At 39.0% G+C, this 20,376-nt stretch overlaps 1 protein-coding gene across 1 annotated transcript; it reads right to left on the bottom strand.

Annotated features, from left to right (window-relative positions):
• Positions 1-877: 877 nt before the first annotated feature.
• Positions 878-18,905, bottom strand: tgm1l1 (transglutaminase 1 like 1). The gene is made up of 14 exons (XM_046051093.1): positions 18,750-18,905; positions 14,585-14,883; positions 14,154-14,345; positions 11,669-11,920; positions 8,575-8,693; positions 7,450-7,557; positions 6,847-7,024; positions 6,105-6,243; positions 5,181-5,373; positions 4,632-4,785; positions 4,037-4,321; positions 2,478-2,638; positions 2,222-2,358; positions 878-2,121 (listed from the first exon to the last, which is right to left on the bottom strand). Exons 2-14 carry the CDS (start codon positions 14,880-14,882, stop codon positions 1,977-1,979), a joined length of 2,361 nt encoding a protein of 786 aa, XP_045907049.1. The 5' UTR covers position 14,883; positions 18,750-18,905; the 3' UTR covers positions 878-1,976.
• Positions 18,906-20,376: the final 1,471 nt, after the last annotated feature.

The following is a 20,376-nucleotide window of genomic DNA, read 5'->3' as shown; positions in this document are numbered from 1 at the left end:
TATAACAATTATATAATGTAATTCTAATAATTATAACACACAAGTACTCCTTAGGCAGCAGAATAGTCCCTAGTGTCATATATGAATTGATTTACATTTACTCATTTGGCAGACGCTTTTATCCAAAGCGACTTACATTTGAGGAACAACATGCAAGCATCAACAAAGCATCAAATACAGCACTAGATCTACAACGGACAATACATACTAGTAAGAGCTAATAGCACACATATCGCAACAATGGGGGTTTGATTATTATTAAAATGTTTGTATAGTCACTGTGGGGTTTGTATGTGAAGGTGTGAAAAGAAGCTGGTAAATACATCTGTCAAATAAATGCAGTGGAGCACAAGTATAAAGTAGCGTGAAGGACATGCACCTCAAAATTGTACAGTAGTACTTGAGTAAATATACTTAGGTACACTCTACCTCTGCCTTTTCCTCATGTACATGCAAGTACAGCCAGTCAAAAGAGAGGTTACTGCAATACACTATGCAACAAATAAAACAGAAGTAAAACAAAAGGGGTGAATCAGAATATGGTGGAGACAAGCCAAGCCTTACCTAACCTATAAAGCTTGGATAAAAAGATCAAATACCACTATCACATGCATGTGTACATGTCCGTCATCAACATCTTGAATGAAGAAATGCAACAAAGGCGTGTCACCTGCGTCAAGCTGCACAGTTGAAATGAGTAACTATATAGCAATACCTCATCCCTCATGCATCCTCAAGATAAAAAAATAAACGTAAACTCATAACCGGAAAAATAAACTACTTGCTTCCTTTCTGATTTTACCGTAATTTCTCCCTCTCTCACTCCAAACCCATAAAGACTTGTCAAGCGATGGAAAATAACTCAGGAGCTAAGTCATCATGTTAGTGTACGTTTTATTACCAACACATACAATACAAAACATAAACATTCCAGGTAGATATGGCAGATAAATAGTGTAATGTTATACAATAGTTTTCTTCACATTGTACTTTTAAGTGCTGAGACGAGAAGCAGCTACAGCTAAGGTGTGAATTAAGGCCACCGCGGTCTCTATTCTGTCACAGCTTGCTGGAACTCACATTTGTGACGTATCAAATCTTGCAGGTAAGTTGCAATGTGCCGTGAAGCTGACATCAATGTTATTATACACACGGTGGAGGAACAAAAACAAGAGAACATCAGGCAGAATTTTTCTTGAGGGAACAATTTGGTTTGCATTCTGCAAATGGAGACGTTTCAGTTTTACAATTTGTTGGTTTTCAAAATAAAACATTCTCAATTTGACTTTCAGCAGATTAGAACAACCTTTTAGCCACATCCTTGTAGATTTAGATTTTTGGAAATCGACATTGTTAATTGGCACAGAAAAATGACTTTAACTTTCAGCAATAATTACAAATGTCCCAGTCAAAGCTAACAGAAACATCTGAGCAAATTCTAATGTGCCCTTTGCAAAATGTCAGAGCCAATTTTGTCATCATTCCCTTCCTTCATGTAAGGTTCACTTTGTCTGACAACACTTTTCACCTTATGACAAGCCAAATGAATAATACACATACAGTTTATACATCATCACAAGAATATCATGACCCACCTTTCTCCACCTTCACATCATTTGTTCAGTGTGTCGAAACACACTAGTATATAATCTTGACAGTTTTATAACTTCAATATAATAATGCTTGTTAATTAAAGCACTTCATTTGCTGTTCCCCTGCTTGATACTTCACCACAGTTTTGACATTTCAGAGCAAGGCAGAAGTGTGAATTATATTAAAAAAAACAATACTGATAATGCTACAGTTATTAATTATCCGTTCAAAGTTTTAAATACATCAACAATTGAAACTTTGCTGTAATACAAAATAAACAAGATTGTTTAAGATACAGAAACTTTGGACAGTTTTCATATAATTACAGTCTCAGTTTATATTTTATAAGGAAAAATTGAGGAAGTGGTGTTGCTAGCTCCCTCTCATTTCTCAAGAACGACAATATCAGCCACCCCATGCACTTGCGTGAGCTGTTTACAGTCAAGAGACGCCACCAGCTTCCTGGGTCCGGACTGGGCGGGGATGAAGTGCTCTGTCAGTGTCACTGTTGAGTGACCTCCGACGTCACTGAGAGGGGGGAAAAAAGGAGTGGAATATTAGTTTTGGGAAGAAAATGGTGGGGGAAATGTGTTGGTAAAAGAGATAAGGAGATGTATCATGTTCTTACCCCACAACCACTTCATGGCCCTTCTGCAGACCCAGGCCCTCCACTCTGAACACTACTCCCTTTAGTGTACGTGGCAGGGGGTTGGTGAAGGTAATCTTGGCTGCCATTTCCTTACCAACCACAGCTTCTCCCAAAGGCTGCCAGAAGGTAAAAAAAACATCAGGAGGGATGAAACAAATCCTTTTCCCATACTTTCCCTCTATTCCAAAGTAAATAATGTTCCACGCGCAAATGTACAGTAACTCAAAAAACCTACCGTGATGCTAAGGTCAGGCGTACGGAGCCTGAAGGTGGTCTGGTTGGCTAATACTTGCTGGGTCTCAGTGACTCTTCCAGACAGAGTCAGCATCAGAGCTGCCTGATCCACCAGCTGGTTTTGATACTGTTGGTAGGGCAGCACCCACTCAATTGTCTTTTCTGTGTGAAGAGGTCCAGAAAAGGGTTTGGGTTCAGCATTCAGCATTTTTATTGTATGCCAACTTTACTTTCTTATGCATTATTAGCTCATTAGCTTAGCATGCAGACTGGAAACAGGAAGCAGCAAGCCTGGCTCTGTCCTAAAGTAACAAAATCCACCTACAAGCACTTTAAAAGCTCACTCATTAACATGTTATATCTCGTATGTCAAATCCAAGCATTTATGGGGGTGTTACGTGCAGTGTGTGCTGGACTATTTCTTGGCTGGTTATATGACTTCTGAGAATAAAAAAACCAGCAGAACATCAAGGAAGTCATTGCACCAAGAAATAATTCCACACATAAATCTGCAACTTATTTGTTCTTTACATGAAGAGGCTAAGCTAAACTAACTGGCTGCAGCTTCATATTTACCATACAGACATGAGTGCTATCAATGTTCTCATCTAATTCTCAGCAAGAAAGCAGAAAGCAGTGTATTTCTCAGAATCTTTAATTATCCCTTTAATGATATGTTGGTGAAATAAGAATTAACACAATGTGATAAATTATTTTCTCCATTGCTTATCCCATGGTTTAATAGATTTTTCAATCTTTTTCTGTATCTAATCTACTGTACTAATGCCACCATGCAAGTTTTTTGCACATCAATACGCCTGTCAGACTTTAATGTTTGAGTGGCATTTAGTTTCACAGTTTCTTATTAGCAAAGCTCCCCTGGCTGTTCCATTGCATTGCACTGCAAACTACTGTATTCACTTGTGAGAAATTAAACAACACATTCTTCCCCTCACAAATGAAAAGTCACAAGCAATAAAACACACCCTTGCTCAGCATTCAGTATTCTCAGGGGTTTTGCTGCTGCAGCCTTTTTTGGTCTTGTATAACCAATACCTTATGGTGGCTATTGTTAACAAATTTACATAGACCCTAATTAAACGAGCATTTACAATTATCCTGATTATCAGTTGTGGCCACAGTAGTCACTGTTCAACAAGTTACATAAGCTTGTTTAAAACCTGAACTAAATAAGGTTTTATAAACTTTTAAGTTCATACAGCAAAGTTTGCAAATAGTTGCTTAGTAGATATGGAGCAACATTAGCATTCATCAATCTCCCTCTCTGTTTGGCTACTAAATGCTGCAACAGCAATGATCACCAGGTAGTCAATAGCTTTCTCTGTCTAATGTTTGATGCTGGGCAGGTATCGCACAGTGGGGTTTTAGATCTGTTTTGCTGAAAACAGCTGCCTGAATCAAAACAATAAAGTTAAAAGATGGTAAAACTCTAGAGCTGAGGGGAACTGCAAAGTGTTCTTCACATTTACATGTGACCATTTATTCCATTAGCATTTACAATGTTATTATAGCAGCTTTAAAGCTTAGTGGAAAGCTAACCTTCATGGGGCAGAAGCTCCACAGGCAGCTCCTCCTTCTTGATGGTTCCCTTCAGCACACCGGTGTAATACATGACAGCCACCTGGCTGTGCAGAGTGGTCCGACGAGGATGCGAGCTCAGGTTCTTCACTAGGATGCTCAGTTGGGCATCAGCACCCATCCTGGGCCCCTCACCATCTATCTTCACCTCCACGGACACATCCTCTGCCACAGGCGAGGAGTAGACATCTGGCTTGCTGCCGTAGCGACTTGCAGTCTCTACAGCAATGCGTTCCTCTTCAGAACCTGATACAGAGGAGGGGAGAAGGTGAGCGTACCTCATTTCATCTGACTTTCTGGACAGATACAAGAGCAAACACAGTCTTCCACACAAAGCAAACAGACACACATATTTGCATTTTGTGATGAGCAGGTGAACAGTTGAGGAGTCAGATGTGGCGAATCTATGTATATCAAAATGATCTTTGCAGCAAGTAAATTATTAAATAATCACATTTATAATAATACCAGGCAGTGTAGAAACATTTTTTCTAGTTCTGGAACATCAATCTTCATTAGAAATGCTTTTTGAAAAGTACAATATGCTTGCCAGTACCTTCTTCATATTTGTACAGGTGTGTAATGTCTGCCCGCTCGTCAGAACCCACTGCTTTAGTGCTGATGAAGCGGCCAACAGCTTTCTTCTCACTGTGGATCTGGCTGAAAGTACCGTCCAGCTTCCTCTGCCAGTAGATCTTATCACTGTTGACCTGATAGAGAAGTACCAACAAACATGGTCAGCTCAAATATCAGATTACATGAGTTGCTTACCATTCATACTGTTGATAAAGTTGAACCAAAGTATGCATCGCTCTCATTTTATTATCTTCTATTTTCTTTGTAGAAATTGATAGGGAAGAAATTCCTCAGGGGAGTTCTGTTCTTGATCTAGCGAGAATCAGGGATTCAAGAAAGTTCCCTACTTGAAAATACTGCAAGCTTTTAGAGAAGGCGTCTGATTTAGTTATTCCAGCTTTTTAAATCTGGTATACCTGCAATTTAGTCTGACCGCCATTCTCTCACTTTCGTCATGCAGTAAATGAACCTACAGAGAACTACAGAAAAAAAAAAGACCTCTGTTCAAGCAGACTTTTCTACCACTCACCTCAGCGAAGACAAATGGTGTGTCATGTTTGAGGTAGACATGGCCAGAGCGGATGGCGTTGAGAGAGCAAGGGCCGCAGCGGAAAGTGCCCTGGCTAGTTTCCTGGGGAGTGGAGTCAACAGCCTGCCAGCCTCCATGACCAGGCGGCAGGTCTGGTCTCGCCATCCAGCAGTCATTCCATACGTGGAAGTTCCTAGGTGGGATTAAATTATGTTATTTGAGGTTCTATTTAAAGGAATAGTTTGATATTTTGGGAAACACACTTTTCTGGCCGAGAGTGACATATATATATATACAATAGCTAGCTATGCTCTGTCCACATTTGGAGACTTAAGAGGTGCTGGTGGCTGGATTTTGTTACTTTTGGACAAAGCCAAGGTAAGATTCATATTTAACAGATACAAAAGTGGTATCATTGTTCACTTAACAAGAAATCTAATAAGCATATTTCACAAAAATTTTGAACTTCTCCTTACATGTGATGTGACACAGCATAATCTTCATTTAAACTTTTTCGAAACATCTTTATTTTAGCTTTGTGTACTAAGATTTTATGAACATATGTGCTGGTTAGGAAAAAGTGATTTCAAATGCATGTGTTACAAGTTGTAAAACGATATGGATCCTAAATTTAACAGTAGTTAATTAAACAAATGAAGCCAGCTACCATTGCTACATTTATCTATGTTGCAACAAGAGTACTTCTGCTAGGGGAGAAAGGTGTAAAAAAGCACCCTGAAGTTACAAGAAATAAACCAATTTTAAGGACACAGTACTACTTATTGAAAGAGCATGACCTGATGTTTCAAGTTTCAACTGCTTTCGGAGCAGATCTTAATATGCAGTGCATTCCTAAGGTATGGATTTAGCAGCAGGCAATTTTCCTAGCATGGTGTCCTCGCCATGTAAAGTTTCATATCTTACCACACAGAATCAGTGTTGAGGTAGTCAATTGGCTCCAAATTCTCATCAAAATAAACATCTGTAGTGAGGGATACATCAGTATCATGTGCAGACTGGAAGTTGGTCACACTGCGGGCGGGTATGCCGAGACACCGCAGCACTGGAAACAAAGACAGACAGAGATAGATTAATTAAAACTGATTTTACGAGGCTGTTTAATTATTGAATTATATTCCCAGATGCTAAGACTTAAGCACAATGACTTCAGGCATTTCTACTAAAATGGAATTTGCATGGTTGCATGGAACTTTATTACCCGGCTGAAGGAAAGCAACACATGTGGCGCTATCTTTGACAAAACTAGGAGGTATGACAGGAATGCCAATGCAAGGTATTTAGAGCGTACATGAGCTACGGCTTGCTATCAGGGGTAATGCTATGTGCTAAGGTCAGCTAGCTATCATGTGAGGGATCCTGCATGCACGCACAATGAACAAGTATTCTAGAGTAGGGCTAATAAAAAGGGCCTGATACAATAGCCAGTAAGCCATGATTATGATCATTTGACAAAAACAATTCACGTGAATGCTGAGAAACACTATTGGGTATCCTTTGTGGCGTTTTCACATGCACACACACAGCTGTCTCTTCACATGTGTCTATCACACAGTATAACTTTCCAATGACCAACCAGTCAACATACACACACATTTTTTATCTCACACACACCATCACATGCTCTTTACAGTTTTATTTTTTTCACCTGTTGTAGTGACCCCAGAGAAGACCCAACACTGTCCATATGCCACAGGCGTTCCATTGGAGGAGTGGTATTTCCTCAGGATCTCCACACTGCTGCTCCATGCCGAAGGAGAAACTCCTTTAGAGTAATCCCCAGACCAGTTCCCTACCAGAACCCCAAAGTCATCCTGAGCGTTTATCTGAAAAGAGAATAGTGACACAGTCAATTAAAAGTAACTTACTCATTTACAAATTCAAATGATAATTGTCTAAGCAGAACATGAGCGATGTTTAGGGCCATAGCTAATGAAGACACCGTCATGTCTCTGCATTTTTCTAGACATTTGGGGGTTATTAGTAAATTGAAGTACAATTTATGACTATAAACTCATGGAGTGGGTTTTACCGGGTTTAAAAAAAATGTATATACACTGTATATACATTTTAAGTCTTTTAGGCCAAACATTATTGTAGCATTTTCACACCAGAATCCTAGCATATAATTACTAGCAGTTAAAAGTTGAAAAGTTAACTGAATAAATGAATAATGAGCACTGATGCATGACGCCAATATTTCTTTGCTAAGCCCATGAATGATGTGATGCTTATATAAAATTAAACTCACCATGGCAGATATGACTCTAACCACATTGACAGCATCCCCTCGACCAGATGCAGGCATGTCACTCTTCTCCAGGATGAACAGACATGCTTCCAGGATTCCTTCATGAAACTACAGAAAAACAGCAAAAAACACAAATCGTCTGCAAAGAAAATGTGTTTATTCAAATGGGAATTTTGATAATATTTTGCAGTTTGAAAATATTCTAAAATTTAAAGTCATGTCATCCAGTTGAAACATTAATATAAAATAACTAAAATAACTGAGAAATATAAAGAAATATTGTAAACAAACAAGACCATAACTGACAGGATTTGAAGCTTCTACCAGCCTTTCTGATTTACAGTATTCACCTTTGTGGATTGGAAGATTGGAAGAGCACTGAACGTCAAGTTGGTGGAAGACTGATAAGGCTACTGAAACATAACTTAAAAGCATGTGCCACTGATAATTAATAAAGCAAGAAAAAAACTAGAGAAGAATTTAGGCTTTTCCATGAGAATGGACTAGAGGTACCCCATATTACAGCAAGAGCGTGATGTTTGCTAGGCCTAATAATACAACTGAAATGAGAAATGAGTTTTTCAGTCATCTATGGTCGGCCGTTGTCTACTTTGTTTTCAGTAAAGGCAACAAATTTCACAATTAAAGGATATTTCTAATCATTTTTTTATTGTCAACAAATCCCAGTTTCAAATGTTTAAAACCAGTGATTATTTGATCCTAGTAACAAATTGCCTGTGTAGCTCAATCCTGAAATATTTTATTCCTCTGAGTCAGAGAGCTCCTGTGTTGTCCAAAAACTATTAAAAACAATGTTAATGTTACAGTGGCATTTTATTCTATTTGTATTAATCTTACATACACAATCCTGCTGTTCGAAATACTCTAGGGCACCAAATGCGTATTAATCTGCAGCTGAAAATAGTCCCCAAAAAATACAAAGTTAACTGCTGTTTGAGAAACGTTAATAAAAACTACAGTGCCAAGCTGTTTTAGAAAATTACTTTTAAAAAATAATAATAAATATTTGTGACCGTTTTCCATTATCAGTTGGAAGAAATGTGTGCCACAGATAATGATCCAATGATCATTCAAAAAAAGTGCACTTTTCTTGACAGTCCGTACCTGCCCGAAGTTCCATGTGCGGGCACCTATTTGTTTCTCTGTGCCATAATAAATCCTTCCGATGTCATTCAGAACATACTCCTTCCTCTCCTCCTCTTCATCCATGAACACCATGTCCTCTGGAAAGACATGACAACATTATATCTATGCACTGTAATCTGGAGTGATAATAAAGCACAGTTTTTCTTCCTTCTTACTTTAAACACAGTAAAAAGTTTTTCTTTAAACTTATGACAGTCATCTCTAAAGTTGATCTTATTAAACCAACCTTGATGGGAAACACAAGAAGACCATTTTCTGTAGAACTGTGGGATATCATTTAATGATATCGACTCTAGCCAAGATTTTTAATGTGAAAGTGACCCAGAAACAAGGCTTTATTCTACTCTTCAGTGACTAAATTAGGAATGTGATTTATTTTCACAAATTATGTGAAAGAGTCCCCAAGGCCAGGAAATAGTTAAAAAGGGATAGGGTCATTTATGAGAAACAGCCTGTTTTGAGGGAAATCAACAAACTGTGTTTTTCCTTTTTTTATCTCTTGGGGTTGCCACCATGATTACCAGTGGGTGTGGAAAAGGAGAACGAAAGAATGGCAAAGCAGTAAAAGTAGAAGCATATTCACGATGGACATGAGAAAAAGCATGTGGAAGGAAGAGGGACAAATGAGAGAAAGAGGGGAAGTTATGCTTAAGAGGGAAAGGGTGGAGGGTGAGTTATGCTTAACAGAGGTTCTTGAGATTTTATAGGAGAAAGTAGAGTGAGGTTAGGCTCACATACTCTGGTAGCTGTGATAATTGTGGGTTTCACTTCTTACTTAATGTTTCTGCAATGTAGGGGAAACACACAGGAGGTCAAGAAGGAGGAGGCCAGAAAACAGAGCAGTGGTGTGAGGATAGGGTCAACAGACAGCAAGCAGAGGGAGCAAGAGGGGAGCTGGGCGGGAGAGGCACATAAAGGCAGGAAATATACATGGAGGCAGTAAAAATCGAGAGATACGGCAGGTTGTCACCTGCTGCAGGATTACTCTGAGCTCGCCCCATGGCATTTATATACAGTAATTGTAGGATTTTTACGTTTATGAGAATGGGGAGATTGGTCTCAGGAAAAAGAGACGAAAAAGGGAAGAGGACATTGGGCTTGCTGCCTAATACAACAACCCCATAATGAAAAAAAGACAGCATCAGCTTTTTATCAAATCCAGATCCACACATGTTTTTTATTTTGCTGTGTTCCAAATGCACTTCTTTTCGTATATAGTTATTCGTAATAAAATATGGACCCCATTTCCTAATGCTTTATTAACTGAATAAGAGAATAACTGCAAAATTAAAAATACAAGACTGACCTCCATTTAAGTACAAACATTTTGGAAATTAAAAAAATACAGATAAACCCCACAAACATCTTTTAATTTGTTCATAAGCACAGATAAAAAAACATTTTATAAATGAAGCCCAAAAGCCCTTATTTAACACAAGCACCTACCATGTGCTGATCACATGTCACAACATAGTTCGAAGTTGTAATTAAATCTATATTTTGAGATCAACAATGGAAAGGTGTCAAACCCTCTGATAATTATAATCCAACTCTGCTATGGAGCGTTTTAGCGACTTAGTTTATTGTGCTGGTTTTATGACTGTCTTTTACTGTTTTGCTTCAGTCTTACCTCTCATCAGTATCATTGTCAGACCCAGAGAGACCAGAGTTACATTCAGCTCTGCTACAGGTCTCCATCGCATTTAGCTTTTATGCTACTGGACGTTTTTTTATGTTGTTACACTTGTGTTGTTTAGCTGAATTTTCCTGGTAAAATGTAACTGTAACTTTTGATTTTTTACTGTTGGCAAACATTTTCTGCTGGAGTGAACAGGGCTGAGCCGTGTGACGCAGTTGCTCAGTCAGCCATGTTTTATGTAAGATAGCCAAGAACTAGACAAGTTTGTGCAATGGGGGGATTTAGACATCTATCATATGTCTGACCATTAGTTGAATCTAAGTCATAGTGAAAGTCTATCTTTGTTAAACAGGCCATCAATATTACATGACATTGATTCCTCGCGGGAACAAGGTGGCTGCAGTTGTCTGAGTCCGGCGACCACAGCTGCTGCACAAAGTTGGAATCACCTTTTGCCTGATCTCAAGGCATTTGTCTTTGCAAATGCCGTGAGGTCAGTCATTGTTGTAGGTTCACAGTTGACGGCAGTGTTTTTAAACCTCGCCCCTGAAGTTGCCTGCAGCTTACGTTTGACTATCAAGTCGGCGAAAGTCAGCCACAGTTATCTCAAACGCACCTATTAACTTCAAGGTGATAATGTTTTTCCGCTGTGCCAAGTGGCCAAAAAAATGTTTAACTAAACATGAGAAAAATACTAAGATGGACCTCTATTACATATGAACATTTTGAAAATAAGAAAATACTGATAAACCCTACAAAAGTGTTTGATTTGTGCATATAGGTAGGTAGGGAGGTAGGTAATAGCTGTATGTGCATACATTTCATACATAAGACCAATGGTCTTATTGGTCTTATATACAAACTGTTTTTGTCACAAACATAGTTCAAGTAGCATAACCAAGTGTGCCAGCAGTGTTGAATCATAGCCAGTAGAGTTACATAACTCCCATAGTTACCCACAGGGTCACGCTGTAGCTATTTGATGGACAGCAACATGCTCATGGATCTAGTTGGCCTTTCTCACCTATGTGTAACATTATATCAGGACTCCTCTCAGAGATTATAAGGCTAAATGGGCATCTACTTTGTGCTAGTATTTCCTATCAGAATGGTGTTCATAATACAATTCGTCATACAGCTGCTATTTTCTGGGAACACTTTTTGCTGGCAATTGAGCAGTTCTTCTCAGACAGTTCTCCTGCAAGAAAAATGTTGACTTTTTTGAAGATATTCCACCTCAAAACTAATAGTAAGCCAGATAGTATGTGAATCATTCCAGACACATTATGTAACCCTGTCTGCCTTCATTTTCCCCCTCTTATCACCTATGACTCGTCTTCTTTCCTTCCTCTCTTCCACATTCCTGCCCCTGTCTAAACCCTCTGACCCGTTCACACCCGCTGCCACTCTTACCTTCACACCAAGGGTTGAAGAGCATGACAATGTTCTTGCTGGAGTTGTGAGTTGTTGCTTCCTTGCCCTTTGAAGAGCTGGTTGTCACCGTGAACCCATATAGGCCAATCACAGCACTGGCTGGTGAGTTGACGGACAGTTTGATCTTGTTGCCGTTCTGCTCCACAATCTTGGCTTCCCAGCGTTCATCCTCCAGGTGATCCACCAGTGGAACGATGACATGGGTGCCTTTAGACACCATGGGCAGGGGACCTACAGCACACAGGTTATATTTGAGGTTGTGTTATGATGTCAGGTTTTAAATTTCTATCCAATTAAAAGAACAGTTCTGACATTTTGGGAAATATGCCTATTCACTTTCTTGTGCAGAGGTAGATAAGATGATTGATACCTCATATCTGTCTGTTAAATATGAAATTACAGCCATGAGACTGTTGCTTAGCATTAAGACTGTAAACAGAAGAAAACAATCTAGCTCTGCCTACAAGCACACTAATTAAAATGTAATATCTTGTTTCTTTAATTCCTATAAAAAACAAAGAGTTAAAGGGACTTTTCTGGGCTGAGCCACACTCATTCCTGCTGCTTTTAGTCTGTGTGCTAAGCTGTGAACCACCAGAGCTATTAAAATAGCTAGATAGCAAAACATTTTTTTAAAAAATGATTGAAAGTAAATAAAGCTTCAGAAAAAAATGTAGCATAACGTCCCCAATTCAGGACTCCCAAATTCCTCTGCAAGAAGCTCTTCCAAAAGAGAGTGAATGTATACGTCTTCATACATATGCACATAAACATGTGCATTTTCAGTTTGTGTCCAACATATCTTTGAATAACATTTTGCTTTTTATATGTGAGTGTAGTGGTGCAGCTAAACAAAGTGCTTTTCAGTTCTCTCCTTTTTGTGATTCTCAGCTAACCTTGAACATTTGGATTAAATAAAATTTAGATAGCAGAGGCACAGTGGAAGGACTCCACTGCAACATGTAGATGTAGAGTAAACTCAGTTATTCACATCATGGTAATTGTTTCGTCTCTTCTGACAGTGAGTAACAAACCCATAGAAAACTGTAAAAATAAAAAACAAAAAATGGTTATGTCAAAGTTTTTTCATTGCTTGTTTTGTCCTTCTAACACACTAGCTGGATTAAGACTTACTGGATGCTTTCCTCTAAGCTATTTGCTTTGTGGCACCCTGCTGGGCTTTACCTGCCATTTACTGAAGCGAATATGGAGTTTATCAAGAAACCATTGTTCTCCATCTAACTGCAGCCATGACATCCTCCCTCACCTCTGAGTACTTGTTCAAAAGGAAATCAATGAAAAACACAGTCTCTTTTCTGCTGGAAAAACCTCACCTTTTGAAAATTGACTCTGAATCTTTATTCATGCTACAATGATACAAAGCCCTGCTTTTAGTCCAACACTTGGAACCTTTTCATAGCAAATGTGACTGTGCAAGCAAAGGTAATGAGAGCCTGTCAAATGTGGACGGCTCAGATAGTTATGTTTCGATTCTTTTTCGTATCCCCTCTTCCCACGTAACTTTCTAAGCAGCATGTGACAGAAAATCACTTCTCTGTGGTGATGTAATGGCCATTTATTCCCAAGTGTGTAGTGTGCTGTTGTGTATGAGGTCTGTAAATACCAGAGCGAGGTGTCTGGTGTCCTGAGGTTTGGAAACTGTTAACACTGTGGGTTGGTGGGTGGAATCCAAAACCTGTGGTGTAGCTATGGTTGAACTGCTGCTTGATTTAAATGTGTTAAGTTATAAGTAGCATTTGGACTAGATTTTGCAGGCTTTGTTTTGATTCAGTCGTTCATACTTTCATCTTCTACTTATTTTCATCATTATTATTCAACCTCTGAAAACAGTTGTGTAATATCTTCTGTTGCTCTAGAGCAGTGTTTCCCAACCTTTTTTTTTCTATAACGTACCCCTAGATCCCTCTCAGATGTTTCAGTGAGTTTCAGAAATAATAATATCTCGACTGGGCTCAGAACTTCACATTTCTGATGTTACAAACATTGGGTTTGAGTTTGAAAAAAGTGTTGCATTATGGGAATTGTTAGATCCAGTATCTCTTGTTGGTCCATCAAATTTATGAAAGTACAGTACTAAATTGCTGGTTCTATATATTTTCTTACTGTTTCAGTTTTTAATTCCTATTTTGCCACAGGTTTATCAGTTGATGAGGCACTGCACTGGTTTTCTTTCTGAGTGTGTCTGTAAGATGTTTCTTTGGCCAACCTGGGGGCATTTTTCTGCATTTGATGCAACCCACTATGCTATGCTATGATGTGTTTTTAACCCCTAAACCATGCACAACTCCCCACCTTCTACTCACACAAATATTTTCAGACGCTTCTGCTCTCAGACACTTCTACTGCTGCAAATGATCATACTGATGATACTTCTTCTTCTTCTTCTAGATTTTGGTGGAAGGTATGATGACACTCGCAGAGATACTGTCCATACATTACATACCTGTTTTCAGGTCCAGATGCAGCTTGTCAGTGTCAACATTGAAGCGCTTGTTGAGCTCCAGCTCTATCTGGAAGGTCTGTCCTCTGCGAATGATCAGCTCGTCCCCGTGATACAAGTCGGTGTGATGCTCTTGTCTGTTTTTACCCGTCTTGGAGCTCAGCAGGTCCACAGAACGCACCAACAACTTTATTTCTGACACAGGAAGGTTAAACATGAAATTTTAAGGTGTCTATGAAATCACTGCTGCTATTACAATGTACATATTTCTTAGAATGTATTTTCACATTTTATATTTTGTATTTATGCTTCTTGACTTGCTGTACCTGCTTTATCTTACTTACTATGTTTATTGTTGTGAACCAATATACCACCTACTTGTCAAGAAACCTGATTCTGATACCACAATTTACCCCAAAAGTCAGTGACATTACCTTCCATTTCCTTTGCTTCTCCATTCTCAGGCTTTGGCTTGGCGGGCTCTGGGGCCGGTGCAGGAGCTGGGGCCGGGGGTACGACCACTTCCACCTTATCTGTAACATCACCGGAGTTGCTGTTCTGGCGTTTACAGCAGCACGGACACATCTTCCTCAACCAGCGACGACAGCCTCCCTCCTCCTGTTTCTTCTCGCCCTCTTTCTGAATGGTCAGCTCCACCCTGGTGGGTGGGGCTGCTCCGGGGAAACGCCCCACCTCTGATGTGTCTCTTACTATCAACCGCTCACCTGGCATTCTAGGAGACAAATTAGAAAACTGCTGTTTCAATTTCGGAGTAATTCTGCAGACACCAATCATCATATTAAGTAATTGCTTTGTTATGTTACACAGAGAAGACAAGTGAATCATACTGCTTTTTGTTTGTTTTTTTGTGTGCAGCATGAAAGGACTGCAGCTTGCACATCGTTGTGCGGCCCTGTGTACGACCTTGTTTTGTTGTAAATGAAAAAAATAAAAAAAATTATTGTTGAAATGATAAAGGAATCCAAGCATTTTGTGCTACTGTATACTTAATCCCTAAAGGACACCACATTACTTGACCAGGTTTTAAATATTAGCCTCTGAATAATCCCCAGACTTTGCTGAAAACAGTTTTATGTTTTTCTGTTACTACGCTCTACAAAATATATAGTCCCCATAGGAAAGCTGTTGATTGCATTGTGATCTATCAAGAGAATTGGGTCATTTCTGGAATGAGATGTTGTTGTCGAATTTCTAAATAGTTTGTTTATGCACCACAAGCAAAATTCCATTCATTTCAATTGTACTTGGGTGGGAACATAAATCTCAGAGAGGGATAAATAAAACCAAACCTATGTGCAACAACGAGATGTAAGTGAGGAAATGTTTAAGCCCAAAAGCTCAACTACATTGTGGGTCCAGTAGAGAGAGATGCAAATGGTGGAACAAAACATTGTTTCCACATTATCGAGGTCATTGGTATTGTGCTACACTAGACTACATTTCACACCAGTTGAGACTTTGTATTCATAACAATCTGATAAACAAAACATTCCTCCAGTTCTTCTCCCTTTCCTTCATCTTCCCAACATGAAAGAGCCAATGCAATTTTTCTTTTACTTTTTCCCACAATTACCACAATCCAGATTTGCACAAGAATTCAGGGGTATTTAGCCTTTTGTCCTTGTCAGCTACACTCCCTGAGCAATATTACATACCGCCTACAAGCATCTGGAATCCATCTGCCTCACCACTGCTGTTGCAGAATAATTCAATTTGTGTGTGTGTCTCTGTGAATGCACATACTGTAGATAGATCATATGATTCTTTTCTCACACTGTCACCCTAATACATTGAGTGCACTAACAACGGAATTAGATCACTTGTAACGTTGAAGATAAGCCTATCCTTCTTGCCTATCCTCACATTTTAAAATCGGGGTCAAACATTCGGAAAGTGGGGGAAAAAATGTTTACTAGAATGAAAGGCAGAGGGAGGAGGACTTTCCCTCTCATCCTGTTCTTTCCCTCCTTCTCTCACCATCTGCAAGTCTCAAAGCCACACAGGGCTGTGCCACTGCACGCAAAAATAAATGTATATTACAAAAACATTAAAGCACCATTGGAGTTTTGTTGGCTCTTGTAAAACACCAATAAAGCGTAATGAGCTGCAGTGTTGCACACTGTCAAGTGAAATGCAGGATTGTTAAGTAAACACGCGTAGGAGATGTTTGGCTTCGCTAAGCTTTACCCCCCTTACTGCTATCACTTAAGTCAAACTTTCTTTTCTTAATCTTTAGATTTACACTTTATTGTTTGTATTTAAAATTATTTTGATTATAATTATTTTATAATGTATTTTTAAACTATGTGTTTCACTTTTAAAAGTGAAATGGATTTGAGGATGAATAGCAAATGAGTTTGGCAAATGTAACCTATCTCAGGTAAAGAGATTTGACCAGGGTTGTCCAAGTGAGCAGGACAGAGCTAGTGTTATCTTAACCGTTGATGTATGAGCACCTTGGCTTCCACACAGGGAATGTTCTAGTCCTGTACAATGATTTTCCTAACCCTAAAAAGTTATGTAGATAACAAAAATATGGTAACTCTAAGTTACTAGAGCAGATCACCACAGATGTGGTGGTGAAGCTATGATTGGACAAGAAAATGGTCAGTTAGTATCTATCCACTTAGCTTTGTGCACATCTCAGTGTCTCTCATCATGTGTCTTTGTTAAGGTTTAGCTTTCTGCTTTGCAAAGTAAAGCTAAATGTTTAGGCTGGCAGGTGATGTGAGGGATAAACTAATAAAGACATAATGACAATGTACTTTGATAAAGTACTACTACCATCCTGTACATTTCGTGGTTAAATATTTGCATGGGATAGTGGTATCATACAGGCTGAGCACACTGGTTTTGAGAAAAAGGCAGTGATAGTGAAGGTACGTGGTGCAGTTCAAAGGGCAGACACCAGCTGAGGAAGAGGTGTGAGGGAGGCGTATAGTGTGTAATGTATGAGTGTGTGTGTGTGCGTGCGCTCGCTTGCGTATGTGTGTGCGTGACATGTTCACTTCTGCTTTTTCAACTCCTTGACTTCCTGAGTTCATCTGCTGGTCAGATGACGTTCCCCTCAGTTCAACTGTTTCCAAATCTTCAAAAATATTTGGCAAAACCCTTCATAATAAGTGTGATTCACACAATGGATTAAGTCAGTTGTATGTATTGCAACATGATGTCACCCAGTGTCAGGCACTCTGACCCATGTTGCCTTGACACCATAACTAATTTTACTAAAAAGGAACCAATAATGTGGATTGAAATGAAGTGTAAAGCATGATTTTGGATAGAGAGCAATGAATTTAAGTTCATTACGTAAAATGAAGCTTCCATGCCCTTTCCTAGTAACTCACAGACAATAGTTGGGGTGGTAAAATGCAAGATACAGTTATAATTGGCCGAATCATAGGCTCAAATGTAACAACTGAAGTAAAGCTTTAAAGGCTGTTTTGTTAGTAATTTGTGTCTTCACAGACTTTAAAAAAAACCCAGTTATCTCACCACTGCACCTTAGGTGGCCTAAAATTGTCCAATTAGAGTCATACACTCACTACTACTAAAACCATGAAAAGCCATTCGACAATAAACATTTTTTGGCAGCCTTGTTCTTCCCTCACACTTTAATGCACACACGTAGATTGGTTTATAATACAGCCACCAGTCAAGCTTGAAAACAACTGTTGCTTCTTCATCTTTCCTCCCCACTGCTTATCAATACCACATGTATCACTTCTTCCATTATGTTGTGCCCTCTCCCTCTGATGCTCTGCACTTCTCTTCAGTCAGTTTGTCTTGGCATTCCTGGCACTTTTGGTATACCCACTGGTCCCTGAGATAAGCCTTCAGAATTCAAGTCACTGTTACCAAACAACACTACCAGCTTTAAATGGCCAAGCTTGTTAGTCTGGTGTTACTGGTCCTGTGTAAAATGTATTAATTTATTAAATAAATAAATAAAACATTTTAGCACAGCTCATTAAAAGCCTTGAATACCATCACATGTTGAAAAAACATGCTGTCAGCTGCAGCTGGTTGGCAACCAACCAACAAGGCTGATGGCATGAAAATACCTTAACTAACTGACTGTGTTCCTCACCAAATTTAGAAAAAATCCCTTTTTAAAAAAAGTTAGTATTCTTAAAATACTGCTACCAAAAGTACTCATTATGCAGAACGACCCATTACAGAATAATATATTACATCATTTTTGGATTATTATTTATGCATAATGTGAACTCTTTAATGTCGCAGCTGGCAAAGGTGGGGTTTTTTGATTACAAAGAAGTTCAACATTTCCCTCTGCTTGTCCCTAGTAGGCTATAAAGTAACAGAAAACAGAAATAACGTTACTCAAGTAAAGTACAAGTAGCCTGCCTCAAAACTGAACTTGCTTTTCACCACAAATGTTTCTTTTTTTCTTTGTGATCGCGTCTCTCTCTCTCTCTCTCTCTCTTTCTGCTTCTAATTTGTCTCTCTGTTTCTCTACATCTAAAAGAAGAAACCGTTAGGTCATGCGCGTGTCGCTTCAAGTTTACACTTCACTTAACGTCTCGCTTATTAAAATAAAAAACGTGGAAATCATACTTTATCTGTGTGGATTCTTCTCTGGATCCGCGAAGAATTCTCTGCTTCGTCCAGATAGGCCTAATTATCCGTAAAACTTTTACAAAGTGTTTTTGCTTATCTCGCTCCGTTCCTGGATCAGAATACTTTTATACTTGTTCTGGTACGTGGGCTACTTTAAGATGCCACACACCCCTTTTCCGCGCAGCTCAGCCCACCCCGCCCCAGAATGTGAACTGTGTGCTCCCACTCCCACCACGAGGTTCCGCTGAGCACGGTTCATGAGGCTGAAGAGTGTTATAGTTTACTTTTCCAATACAGGAAGGGAGTGGCAACAGACAGACAGTGAAGGGCAGGGAAATAAGCTAAGTGATTAGGTCTACACAATAAAACCGAATAAAACCAGATAAGCAGGGGAAGCAAGCAACTCCAGCAATTTACAGCCTACAGTGATTTGGTAAAGCCAACAACCAAAATCAACCAAATTCAGAGAGAAATAGAAGGAACAATGAAACCATACTGTTCCCCAGATAGTTCAACATGTATCATTAAATTTCAGCCTTTAAAGAAGGATAAATTGCCAGCCTACTATCACAGTTGGCACCAATAAACCAAAACCATGGTTTGAATGATACATCACTCAAGGCTGAATTTCTGTCAATTTTGTTGGAGTAAATAAAAAAAATTATAAAAAACATTACAAGATTTCTCCTCTGACTCATCCAAGTTTAAACCGTCTGATCAAAAGCCCAAAAGGGTAAAGTTAAAATCATAGGAACACATTCAGAAGATGGCCACAGCATGTTTTTGCTATTACACATTGTTGGATTCAATCCAAAGCATCTACTCAGCAAAAATGCTATTTGATGAAATGTTTACTCAAAATGATTTGTCTCATACATTTCAGGTTGCAAAGTGAACATGTCATTTTTTGGTTTGGCAGGAGATCACAAAGATGACATACCTGATTAGTGGTGATGTCAATGGCTAGGGAAAACGGAATCCTCGATACACTCCAGTGTTAGTCAGCGTTAAGTGATTTTCCATTATCATGCCAGCTAAGAATTACAGCAACAATTCACAATAGCTTCCCTCTGGCACTAAATGCTAATGTCAGCATGCTAACATGCTCACAATGGCAATACTAATGTGCTGATATTTAGAACGTATAACGCTGACCATGTTCAACATTTAACTTTAACGTGTGTTAGCGTGCTAACATTGGCAGTTGTAATTTGTAGGCTAGTTTCCTTGGTATTTGACAAACCGTAATTTTGACGTGATGGTGGAGCTAGATGCAAAGTCATTTGAATTTATCCTCCAGGGACTTTGAATACCTGTAGAAAATAAGCTGAGTGATTATACAGGAAAACCAGTAAATCAGGGGAAGCAGCCTTTTATAGCCTACAGTGATTTGGTAAAGCCAACAATCAAAACAAACCAAAATCGGTGAGAAAGAGGGCACAATATGATCATAGATGTTCCCCAGATAGTATACAAAGTGTATCTCTGCCTTTAAAGATGGATAAATTGTAGGTCTGTCACAGTTGGCACCACCAAATAAACCAAGACGGTAGTTTGAATGATATGTAGATGATAGATCACTCAGGGTTGAACCATGTCAATTTTGTTGGAGTCACTCTGTAAA

Source organism: Micropterus dolomieu, linkage group LG06 (assembly GCF_021292245.1).
Source record: "Micropterus dolomieu isolate WLL.071019.BEF.003 ecotype Adirondacks linkage group LG06, ASM2129224v1, whole genome shotgun sequence".
NCBI lineage: Eukaryota > Metazoa > Chordata > Actinopteri > Centrarchiformes > Centrarchidae > Micropterus > Micropterus dolomieu.
The sequence above is the reverse complement of the archived record's forward strand: the minus strand, read 5'-3'. Positions and strand labels throughout refer to the sequence as shown.